Source organism: Natator depressus, chromosome 9 (assembly GCF_965152275.1).
Source record: "Natator depressus isolate rNatDep1 chromosome 9, rNatDep2.hap1, whole genome shotgun sequence".
Classification (NCBI taxonomy): Eukaryota; Metazoa; Chordata; order Testudines; family Cheloniidae; genus Natator; species Natator depressus.
Genome location: NC_134242.1, coordinates 84,650,104 through 84,662,684, shown reverse-complemented (window position 1 = coordinate 84,662,684; position 12,581 = coordinate 84,650,104). Strand labels below are relative to the sequence as shown.

The 12,581-nt window shown below is 43.5% G+C and overlaps 1 protein-coding gene across 3 annotated transcripts in view; it reads right to left on the bottom strand.

The window, feature by feature from the left end:
- SMARCA1 (SNF2 related chromatin remodeling ATPase 1) overlaps positions 1 to 12,581 on the bottom strand; it is a 66,704-nt gene that overhangs the window by 31,381 nt on the left and 22,742 nt on the right. For all 3 annotated transcript variants that reach the window (XM_074962517.1, XM_074962516.1, XM_074962518.1), the window contains exons 9-11: positions 8,647 to 8,715; positions 1,413 to 1,522; positions 214 to 440 (exon numbers count right to left, since the gene is read on the bottom strand). In XM_074962517.1, coding sequence (XP_074818618.1) covers positions 214 to 440; positions 1,413 to 1,522; positions 8,647 to 8,715 — 406 coding nt within the window. The remainder of the gene's footprint in view (positions 1 to 213; positions 441 to 1,412; positions 1,523 to 8,646; positions 8,716 to 12,581) is intronic.

Below are 12,581 nucleotides of genomic sequence, written 5' to 3'. Positions count from 1 at the left end.
TCATTTCTTTCCCTCCCATCTTACCCCTCTTCATCATTTCCTAACTGTGAAGTTCTCCCTTCCTCTATGCCTTGCCTGCCACTTAGAAACTCCACAAAACCCTTTTAGTTTGTAACAAATACGACTTTGTAAGTGGGAATGATTTTTAAACTGAGCCATTTTATTTGTTACTAATACTATTCATACAGCTATTGTCCTATAGCTTCCACTCACCCTGTTCTTTGAGTTTTGCCAGCAGTTTATCCAGAGCTACCATTTTACCACTGTTATTGACAAGATGCATGTCAGTAGTATAAGGAGGTCCAGGTTCAGCACCATCAAATAGGTATGGATGGTTGCAGCACTTTCGCAACTGCATCAAAATATTCAACAGCCGCATCTTATCCATTTTCCCAGCGGAATTTAGAATGTCAATATCTTTCATCAGGATCCTTGTATACCTGAAGTTTTACAGGCAATAAATAAGAAGTTTACAGCCTCTAGTTTGTGCACATTTAAAACACAAGTAAATCTCTAAAAAGTCCTGGGGTTGCTACGCTTTTTTGTTTTTGTTTGTTTTTTAAGCTGGATAATGACAACATCCACTGTTACATTACGTAGGATTTGACAAAAATTAGAAGGGACATAAATTCTTATGCTCCAGTATGTAAGTCAACATCTGACTAAAAAAAGTTCCCCATACAAACAGGTTATTCCATAATTATTAGCCATGAGGTTTCTTGCATTTCTTCTGAGGCACCCAGTTAAGGCCACTGTCTGTCAGCTTTTGGATTAGATGGACAATTGGGTCTGATCTTGAGAAATTCCTGTTTTCCCATCACTATGTTTGAAAGCTACATAAAAAGAAATGGATGAAAAACTTCTTTTAAAAAAAAAAAAATAACCAAAACCCTTTCTCCATTTCACACCTCTGCACAATTGCATCATGCTTCTATTTTAGATCTAGTTCTACTCCTGTTACTGTAAATACACTTTTGGCAGGTACTGGGGAAAAACATTAATGTAAGCTGCCCCATAAAAGAAGGACAGGAGAATCAAGTCAGCATGTTAGCACATAATTAAGATAAGCCCACTGTGCATCAACAAAAGAGTGAAACTGACTAGACACACTTTATTAAATGCACAAGTTTTGTTGTTTTTTTTTTTAAAAACCTTGACAAAAATAGAGAAAAACACAATTTTTCTCTAGTTCCTTTTAGTTTCAGTAATATTGTGGTTTTTTTTTTTTTTTTTTTTTAACTAGCAGATACAAATATTTCTGGTGGAAATGTGCTTTTCTAATTAACCCAGTCCCTTTATATGCTGACCATACCTGTGGTAGAGACATGGCTACAAAAAATAAAAGAAAAATATACTGAGTCTGATATATAGTTATAATTTAGAGCAATTTTACATTAACATAAATAACTCACCATTCTCTCTGCATTTTACTGAGCCCAAGGTAAATCTTTACTTCCTTTTTCGGAGGCAAGCTCTTTTCTACTTCAGCTTTTATACGACGTAACAAAAAAGGCTTCAAAACCTACAAAATAAGATGTCTGTGCAAACTATTTATAAATACAAGACTGCTTCAAATGGGAGATTAATTGGCTTGATCCTGCAGCATTTGCTCAGCTCAAATTCTGAGCAACTCACATTGCTCCCACAGTGACCCCATCAGACCGGCTCTGATGCAGCCTCTGTCTGAGTAAAAAAATTAAGCTGTCCACTGGGTTCCAACAGCTAGCTAAGTTCATGCAGGGAGTGGGAAGGACTTTAGAAAGGGTGCTGTAGAGTTTCCCAGAGGTATTTATTCAGAAAGCTGCCACCTACATGCTCCCTATGACATTTAGGCCAGCTAATGTGGGGCAGATGACTGTCCTATCTCTCCACAGAGCAGCAAAGTGGGAACCATCCCTCCTATATCTTCAGAGATAACTTAATCACCACAAAAAGTATAGAAGCAGAGGTGCTAACTGTCTTAAGAAATGCTGTTGAGCAGAAGAGAGAGCTACACCAAAGTCATTTCTATAGGCCTCTCTGGATCAAGTTGTTAGGCCTGGTCTACACTACGAGTTTATGTCTGATTGAGCAGCGTTAAATCAAATTAACCCTGCACCCGTCCACACAATGAAGCCATTTTTTTCAACATAAAAGACTCTTAAAACCGATTTCAGTACCCCTCCCCAACGAGGGGATTAGCGCTGAAATCGACATCGCCGTTTCGAATTAGGGTTAACGTGGATGTAATTCGAAGGTATTGGCCTCCGGGAGCTATCCCACAGTGCACGTGACCACTTTGGACAGCACTCTGAACTCGGATGCACTGGCCAGGTGTACAGGAAAAGCACCGGGAACTTCTGAATCTCATTTCCTGTTTGGCCAGGCGAGCTCATCAGCACAGGTGACCATGCAGTCCCAGAATCAAAAAGAGCTCCAGCATGGACCGAACGGGAGGTACTGGATCTGATCGCTGTATGGGGAGAGGAATCCGTGCTATCAGAACTACATTCCAAAAGATGAAATGCCAAAACATTTCAAAAAAATCTCCAAGACCATGAGGTACAGAGACTACAGCAGGGACGCAACACAGTGCCACGTGAAACTTAAGGAGCTCAGACAAGCGTACCAGAAAACCAAGAATCAAAACGGATGCTCCAGGACAGAGCCCCAGACATGCTGCTTCTATGCTGAGCTGCATGCAATCCTATGGGGGGCCGCCACCACTACCCCTCCCCTGTCTGTGGACTCCGATGATGGGGTACTCTCCACCATGCCTAAGGATTTTGTGGACAGGAAAGATGAGGAGGAGGACAAGCTTGAGGAGAGCACACAGCACACCTTTCTCCCCGACAGCCAGGATGTTTTTAATCACCCTGACTGAAATACCCTCCCAACCCAACGAAGCCGGAGAAGGGACCTCTGGTGAGTGTACCTTTTTAAATATAATACATGTTATAAAAGCAAGCGTTTTTTAATTATTAAGTAGCCCTGAGGACTTGGGATGCATTCGTGGCCAGTACAGATACTGGAAAAGTCTGTTAACGTGTCATAGAATATCAGGGTTGGAAGGGACCTCAGGAGGTCATCTAGTCCAACCCCCTGCTCAAAGCAGGACCGCTCCCCAATTAAATCATCCCAGCCAGGGCTTTGTCAAGTCTGACCTTAAAAACTGCTCAGGAAGGAGATTCCACCACCTCCCTAGGTAACGCATTCCAGTGTTTCACCACCCTCCTAGTGAAAAAGTTTTTGCTAATATCCAACCTAAATCTCCCCCACTGCAACTTGAGACCATTACTCCTTGTTCTGTCATCTGCTACCACTGAGAACAGTCTAGAGCCATCCTCTTTGGAACCCCCTTTCAGGTAGTTGAAAGCAGCTATCAAAATCCCCCCTCATTCTTCTCTTCCGCAGACTAAACAATCCCAGTTCCCTCAGCCTCTCCTCATAAGTCATGTGTTCCAGTCCCCTAATCATTTTTGTTGCCCTCCGCTGGACTCTTTCCAATTTTTCCACATCCTTCTTGTAGTGTGGGGCCCAAAACTGGACACAGTACTCCAGATGAGGCCTCATCAGTGTTGAAGAGAGGGAAACGATCACGTCCCTCGATCTGCTGGCAATGCCCCTACTTATACATCCCAAAATGCCATTGGCCTTCTTGGCAACAAGGGCACACTGTTGACTCATATCCAACTTCTCGTCCACTGTAACCCCTAGGTCCTTTTCTGCAGAACTGCTTCCGAGCCATTCGGTCCCTAGTCTGTAGCGGTGCATGGGATTCTTCCGTCCTAAGTGCAGGACTCTGCACTTGTCCTTGTTGAACCTCAGATTTCTTTTGGCCCAATCCTCCAATTTGTCTAGGTCCCTCTGTATCCTATCCCTACCCTCCAGCGTATCTACCTCTCCTCCCAGTTTAGTGTCATCTGCAAACTCGCTGAGGGTGCAATCCACACCATCCTCCAGATCGTTTATGAAGATATTGAACAAAACCGGCCCCAGGACCGCCCCTTGCGGCACTCCACTTGATACCGGCTGCCAACTAGACATGGGAATGGAGCGGAAATCCTGTAGGGACATCTCCATGAAGCTCTCCTGGAGGTACTCTAAAAGCCTTTGCAGAAGGTTTCTGGGAAGAGCAGCCTTATTCTGTCCTCCATGGTAGGACACTTTACCACGCCATGCTAGTAGCAAGTAATCTGGTATCACTGCATGACAAAGCCTGGCAGTGTACGGTCCTGGTGTTTGCTGGCATTCAAGCAACATCCATTCTTTATCTCTCTGTGTTATCCTCAGGAGAGTGATATCGTTCATGGTAACCTGATTGAATTAGGGGAATTTAATTAAGGGGACATTCAGAGGTGGCCATTCCTACTGGGCTGTTTGTCTGTGGCTGAAAAGAAATCCTCCCCGCAGTTAGCCACGGGGGGGGAGGGGGGGGAGCGGAGGGATTGGCACTGAGCTGTTCGTGTTTGGCTAGCAGGGAGGGGTAAAGCAATCATCCGAGAGAATTGCGGGGCGGGGGGGGGGGTTAGTTTGGTTTCTGCTGCTGCACGTTAACAGGAAACCCGCAGCACTAAATGGCCAACTCAACGTGCTTTGCTTAGTATGGGAGAGGAGGGCACTGCTGTTATGAAGGTTGCAGAAGCCGAAAGACTATGGCTTATCATGGCCGCCTACAAGCCGAATTCTGTTGCCCGGCACTGCGTGTGTGATCTCTAACACCAAAGCCGCAGGCATTTAATGTAAGATGCAAAATGCGACCTTGTAACAAAATCACATGTGCTATGTAATATGAATAGTGCTGTTCACCATGAAGGAGTATAGCCATTGTTCTGTAAAATGTATCTTTTTAAATACTTCACTCCCTTTTTTTTCCCCTCCAGCAGCTGCAAATGTTTCAAGCCTCCGTCCCAAAGGCTATCTCAGATAAGGCAGCGAAAAAACCGCACGCGCACTGAAATGTTCTCTGAGCTCATGCAGTCGTCCGGCACTGACAGAGCTCAGCAGAATGCGTGGAGGGACACAATAGCAGAGTACAGGAAAGTGGCCGATGAACATGAGGAGAGGTGGCGGCAGGAAGATCAGAGGAGGCATGAGGCAACGCTGGGGCTATTGTGGGATCAAACGGACATGCTCCAGCGTCTGGTGGAGGTTCATGAATGGCAGCAGGATCACAGACTGCCGCTGCAGCCCCTGTTTAACTGCCCTCCGTCCTCCCCAAGTTCCATAGCGTCCTCATCAGACGCCCAAGAACGCGGGGAGGGAGGCTCTGGGCACCAACCACTCCACCCTAGTGGACAGCCCAAGCAACAGAAGGCTGTCATTCAAGAAGTTTTGAAGTGGCCTTTTCCTTCCCTCTTCCCCTCCTCCCACACCCCACCTGGGCTACCTTGAGAATTATCTCCCTATTTTTATAATCAATTAATAAAGAATACACTTTTTTAAAAGATAGGTGACTTTATTTCCTTTGCAAGCAAGCTGTGATCTAAGGGGGGAGGACAGGTGGCTTACAGGGAATTTAGAGGCAACCAAGGGGGTGGGTTTTCCTCAAGGAGAAACAAACAGAACTGTCACACAGTACCCTGGCCAGTCATGAAACAGGTTTTCAAAGCTTCTCCGATGTGCAGCGCTTCCTGCTGTGCTCTTCTAACCGCCATGGTGTCTGGCTGCGTGTAATCAGCGGCCAGGCGATTTGCATCAACCTCCCACCCCGCCATAAACGTCTCCCCTTTACTCTCACAGAGATTGTGGAGCACACAGCAAGCAGCAATAACAATGGGAATATTGGTTTCGCTGAGGTCTAAGCGAGTCAGTAAACTGTGCCAGCGACCCTTTAAACGTCCAAATGCACACTCTACCACCATTCTGCACTTGCTCAGCCTATAGTTGAACAGCTCCTTACTACTGTCCACAGAGCCTGTGTACGGCTTCACGAGCCAGGGCATTAAGGGGTAGGCTGGGTCCCCAAGGAAAACTATAGGCATTTCAACTTCCCCAACAGTCATTTTCTGGTCTGGGAAGTAAATCCCTTCCTGCAGCCATTTAAACAGACCAGAGTTCCTGAAGACGCGAGCGTCATGAACCTTTCCTGGCCATCCCACATTGATGCTGGCGAAATGTCCCTTGTGATCCACCAGTGTTTGCAGCACCATTGAAAAGTACCCCTTGCAACTTATGTACTGGCTGCCCTGGTGGTCCGGTCCCAAGATATGGATATGCGTTCCGTCTATAGCCCCACCACAGTTAGGGAATCCCATTGCAGCAAAGCCATCTAGTATGACCGGCACATTTCCCAGAGTCACTACCTTTGATAGCAGCAGCTCAGTGATTGCACTGGCTACTTGCATCACAGCAACCCCCACAGTAGATTTGCCCACTCCAAACTGATTACCGACTGACCGGTAGCTGTCTGGCGTTGCAAGCTTCCACAGGGCTATTGCCGCTCGCTTGTGAACTGTGAGGGCTGCTCTCATCTTGGTATTCTTGCGCTTCAGGGCAGGGGAAAGCAAGTCAAAGTTCCATGAAAGTGCCCTTACGCATGCGAAAGTTTCGGAGCCACTGGGAATCATCCCAAACCTGCAACACTATGTGGTCCCACCACTCTGTGCTTGTTTCCCGGGCCCACAAATCAGCATTCCACGGCATGAGCCTGCCCCAGTAACACCATGATCTCCAAATTGCTGGGGACCGCAGTTTTAGAGAAATCTGTGTTCATGTCCTCATCACCGCGCTTCCGTCGCCTCCTTGCCTGGTTTTTCAGGTGCTGGTTCTGCATAAACTGCACGATAATGCGCGAGGGGTTTACAATGGTCATAACTGCTGCGGTGAGCTGAACGGGCTCCATGCTTGCTGTGCTATGGCGTCTGCTTGGGCAGTCCAGGGAAAAGGGCGCAAAATGATTGTCTGCTGTTGCTTTCACAGAGGGAGGGAGGGAGGGTTGACTGACGACATTTACCCATAACCACCCGCGACAAATTTTTGGCCCTATCAGGCACTGGGAGCTCAGCCTAGAATTCCAATGGGCAGTGGGGACTGCGGGAACTGTGGGATAGCTACCTACAGTGCACCACTCAAAATGTTGACGCTTGCCACGGTACTGTGGACGCACACCGCCGAATTAATGTGCTTCGTGTGGACGCATGCACTTTACTTCATAAAATCTGTTCCCAAAAATCGACTTCCATAAAATCGGAGTACTTTCGTAGTGTAGATATGGCCTCAGTGAGATAGTTCCTCTTTACTCCCACAGCCACAGATGGAATCTGGCCCCACATCCATCCATGTAGCCACAGGCAGGAGAAAGAATAGCAGCAATTTAAGTAGCCTTTTCTCATGGCTTAGTCAATGAGAGGGACAGGGCCAAGGGTGGACTGCCCCACAGTGATCACTCCAACATTCACAGACATGCTGATGTGACTAATTTATTCTGCTGGTTCACTTCACTAGTGCTGACTGGTGAGGCTCTACTTTATTCAGAATTATGTATCTAAGGAGTGCATAAAATGTAACGAGGGGCCTCTCTTTTCAGCTAAATAGGCACATCCAAAAATACATTATTCTAAATCAGAAATACACAAGTTACTACAGCCCAGGCATTGCACTGGAACTTATGCTTCCTACCGTATCAGTTCAGATCATCCCCTCAGATCAACACTGCAGATGCTGCCTCTCTCTGGATTCAAGGTCTACATTTAGAGACAGAGTGGGAACTGGACAGGTCAGGGAGAAGAGTGGATAGGATGAGGACAAGGACAGAGATGAGGGAAGATGAACACGGTCCTCCTCATTTTGGCTCCCAAGAGAGCCCTCAGGTTATATTATTTCCCCCTCCTCCAGAGCCTCCCCTACAGACATTTGTGTCAACTGCAATCAGGGTGAGTCTTTGGGAACTCAGCTCCAACATCAGAGTGGGGAGAAGAGGGAGGGGCACCAAGGCCCTGAGCCAGTGAAGAAGCATAAGGCCTTTGAGCGGATGACCCTTCTTTCAATGATCTGAGCCATGGGTTTTTAAACATCTAGTTACTCAGATCTAATCAAATAAAAATACCATTGTAACTGTATTAGAGCTGAACAGCAAGATTTCTTATGATAGAATTTCAACAATAGAAGTGTTGTGAACAGGGCTTTGGAGCTGTGCTCCATACTCCAGCTCTGGGCTCCGCTCCAAAGCCCTGGTTGTGAACTCTTCCTTTTTTTTTATATCCTCTATTAATACACTAAAGAAAATTATTAAAATCTTGATTCTAAATGAACCACAATATTCACAGATAAAACTGAAATTCTGTCTTGATTTCACCCCAGTGTCAATGCAGCACATCAGTACTTCAACATGATTAATAGTTTCAAAACTCCTTGCAATTCTTAGTTTATTTATGAATTAATAAGCTTTGATGTTTCTATTGCAAACAGTAATGTTATAAAAGATAAAACTTTGGAAAAACTAACAGAAATGCTGATAGATATTTGACATAGAAATTATGGCAGATACTACTGTAAAAACAATATAAATATATGCTAATTCTAAAATTAATGAGAATACAAATATTTATATACATTTACCACAATGCATTTTATCATAATTTGAGGAGAAATAAGAGACAAGAATTATACTTTTGTTTTAAAGTTATTTTGTAGCAATAATATATTACCATCGCTGCTATTACTTACTGCATGAAGTCTTTCTACAAGTTTTTGATCACCAAGACAATTTTTAGTATCAAACCATGAGTCAAAGTCCTGCAGGAAAAACAAATTATTGTTAGCATGTACAGTTTCATCTTTACTTTCAATAACAGACACACATGCGAACATAAGAACAGCCATACTCGGTCAGACCAATAGTCCATATAGACCAGTATCCTCTCTCTGACAGTGGCAAGATGCTTGAGACTGAGCAGAATAAGGACAATTTCAGCAATCCATCTCCAGTCGTCTACTCCTAGCTCCTAGCACTTGAAGGTTTTGGGATACCCAGAGTCTGGGGTTGCATCCCTGACCAGCTTAGCTAATAGTCATTGATGGACCTATCGTCCATGAACTTATCCAATTCTTTTTTTAACCCAGTTAGGTTTTTGGCTTTCACAACATCCCATGGCCACAAGTTCCACAGATTGACTATGTGTTGTGTGAAGAAGTACTTCCTTACGTTCACTTTAAACCTGCTGCCTATTAATTTCATTGGGTGACACCTGGTTCTTGAGTTACATGAAGGGCCAAACAACACACTTCCCTATTTATTTTCTCCATGTCATTCATGATTTTATAGACCTCTACTATACCCTCCCCCCCAGTCTCTTTTTAAGCAAATCTCCTTACATGGAAGCTGTTCCATGCCCCTAATAATTTTTGTTGCCCTTCTCTGCACCTTTTCCAATTTTAGTATCTTTTATGAGATAAGTCCATTAGAACTGCATGCAGTATTCAAGGTGTGGACATACCATGAATTTATATAGTGGTATTATATTTTCTGTTTTATTATCTATCCCTTTCTCAAAGGTTCCTAACGTTGTTAGCTTTTTTGACTGCGGCTATACATTGAACAGATATTTTCAGGGAAGTATCCATGAAGACTCCAAGATCTGTCTTGAGTGGTAACAGCTAATTTGGACCTCATCATTTTGTACATATAGTCGGGAATATGGTTTTCCAATGTGCATTATTTTGCATTATTCAATATTGAATATCGTCTGCCATTTTCTTGCCCAGTCACCCAGTTTTGTAATATCCCTTTGTAACTCTTCTCAGTCAGCTTTGGACTTAACTATCCCGAGTAATTTTATATCATCCACAAGTTTGGCCACATCACAGTTCACCCCTTTTTCCAGATCATTTTATGAATATGTTGAACAGCACTGGTCCTACTACAGATCCCTGGGAGACCTTGCTATTTACCTCTTTCCCTTGTGAAAGCTGACCGTTTAGTCCTATCCCTTCTCCCCCCCCCTTTTAACCAATTACAAATCTATGACAGAACTTTCCCTCTTATTCCATGACTACTTACTTCGATTAAGATCTTTTGGTGAGGGACCTTGTCAAAGGCTTTCTGAAAGTCCAAGTAAACTACTTCACTGGATCGTCTTTGTCTAGATGCTTGTTGACTACTTCAAAGAATTCTAATACATTGATAAGGCATGATTTTCCTTTACAAAAAGCTGTGTTGACTCTTCCCCAATATATCAATTTCATCCACGTGTCCGAAAATTCAGTTCTTTAGTATTGTTTCAACCAGTTTGTCAGGTACTGAAGTTAGGCTTACTGGCCTGTAATTGCCAGGATCACCTCTGGAGACTTTTTTTAAATTGGCATAACACTAGCTACCCTCCAGTTATATGTTACAGAGGCAGATTTAAGTAGTAGATTAAATAACACAGTTAGTAGTTCTGCAATTTCATATTTGAGTTCCTTCAGAACTTTTGAGTGGATATCATCCAGTACTGGTGACATATCACTGTTACATTTATCAATTTGTTCCAAGACTGCCTCTATTGACACCTCAATCTGGGACAGTTCCTCAGATTTGTAACCTTAAAAGAATGGCTCAGGTGTGGGGATCTCCCCTCACATCCTTTGCAGCAAAGACTGATGCGAGAATTCATTTAGCTTCTCCGTAACAGCCTTGTCTTTCTTGAGTGCTCCTTTAGCATCTCAATCGTCCAGTGGCCCCACTGACTGTTTGGCAAGCTTCCTGCTGATAATGTACTTAAAACGAAATTTGCTGTTAGTTTGTGTCTTTTGCTAGTTGCTCTTCCAATTCTGTTTTGGCCTGCCTAATTATACTTTTACACTTGCTTTCCCGAGTTTATGCTCCTTTCTATTTTCCGCATTAGGATTTGACTTCCAATTTTTAAAAATGCATTTTTGCCGCTCATCACCTGTTTTACTCTGCTGTTTAGCCATGGCGGCATTTTTTGGGTCCTCTTACTGTTTTTTTATTTGGGGTATATGTTTAAATTTGAGCCTTTATTATAGTGTTCTTAAATAGTCTCCTCACAGTTTGCAGACATTTCGCCCTTGTGACGGTCTTTTAAATTTCTGTTTAACCAGCTTCCCCTTTTTGAAGTTCTACGGGAGGGTGTTCCCTTTAGCATTTTTCCCCTACAAGGGTGTTAAATCTCATTACATTATTGTTGACATTCTCTCACTGTCATGTAAAAATGAAGTCAATAGAGTTACACCAGTGAGAGAAGACACAGGCCATTGCTCTCGGCAAGTTTAACAGCATCCATAAACTTTCAAGCCAATTGAATAACTTCACTGGTAAAACATAGAACCTCTTTTTAACAGAAGAGCCTACTCTGTTCCCTCCTGGGTTTTATACCAGGCCTACCACTGTAACATCTGAGTGCCTATCATAGTGCATCAAGTCAGGTTGCATAATGAAAAGCAGGGGGAGAGACAAGGAAATTGGACCATAAAAAGTGAGATCAGATAGAGACATGAAGCAAGAAGAATGGAAGTAACTGAATCAAAGCAACAAGATGAGTAGAGTGACAGAAAAAAAGCGAAGGGAAGAGGTGGTGAAAGGAAAAAGTGTAAATTCTAAGTGAAAAAGCATAAAGTTTACTGTGCGAATTATATGTTCAGCGTAGACTCACAACTTGGTTTAACTCACATTTATAAGTAACAGTGATATAAGTAAGGATTAAATCAGTTTAAGTTTATCCACTTTAATTTAGCAGCATTTTACACCCACTTTGCACGGTGTAAGTGTAGCACAAGAAGCAAAATCTTAGGAAAACAGGCCCTAAAGCCTTGTCCAGACTAGGATTTAAAGGTGTTAGCTAACACATGCTACCTGAAATGTCTTAAAAGTCTAGTGTAGACAAGACAGTTTTAAAATGTGCTGGTTCACATGTGTTAACCAACATCACACCTTTAAATCCTAGTCTAGCCAAAGGCTGAGCATTTGCAGAATTGGGCCCTCAGTTTGCAAATAAACTACCAAAATGTGGATTTTGACAGTATTAAGCTGGCAGGAAAAATTCAGTCTGTTCCCTCTAAGAATAAAGAGAGAACTGTATTTTACCATATGAAACCTTTCTGCAAGGAAGAATTTCAACTGGCTCTACCCATAATTAAAATGATAGGTAGTAGAGACACACTGTATCCATGATTTTTAAAAATATTTCTCTCATATTTATATGGCACCCACTACCATAGTGTCTGAGCACCTCGTAACCTTTAATGTATTTATCTTCTCAACACCACTGGGAATAAGGGAACTGAGGCACAAAAAGACTGAGGGCTTCTCTACACTACTGCTCAGGGTTGATCTAAGATACGCAACTTCAGCTACGTGAATAGCGTAGCTGAAGTCCATGTACCTAAATCTAGTGACAGCAGACACTCTCCCATCAACTCCACTTGCGCTTCTCATGCTGGTGGAGTACCGGACTCGACAGGAGAGCTCTCAGTGATCAATTTATTGCATCAATACTAGACGTGATAAATTGACCCCCCACTGGATCGATCGCTGCCCGCTGATCCAGCAGGTAGTGTAGACAAGCCCTAAGATTTGCCCATGGTTACACAGGAAGCCTGTGATAAAATGAAGGGATTGAATCTGCGTATCTCAAGTCCAAGGCCACTCTAACCACCGGGTA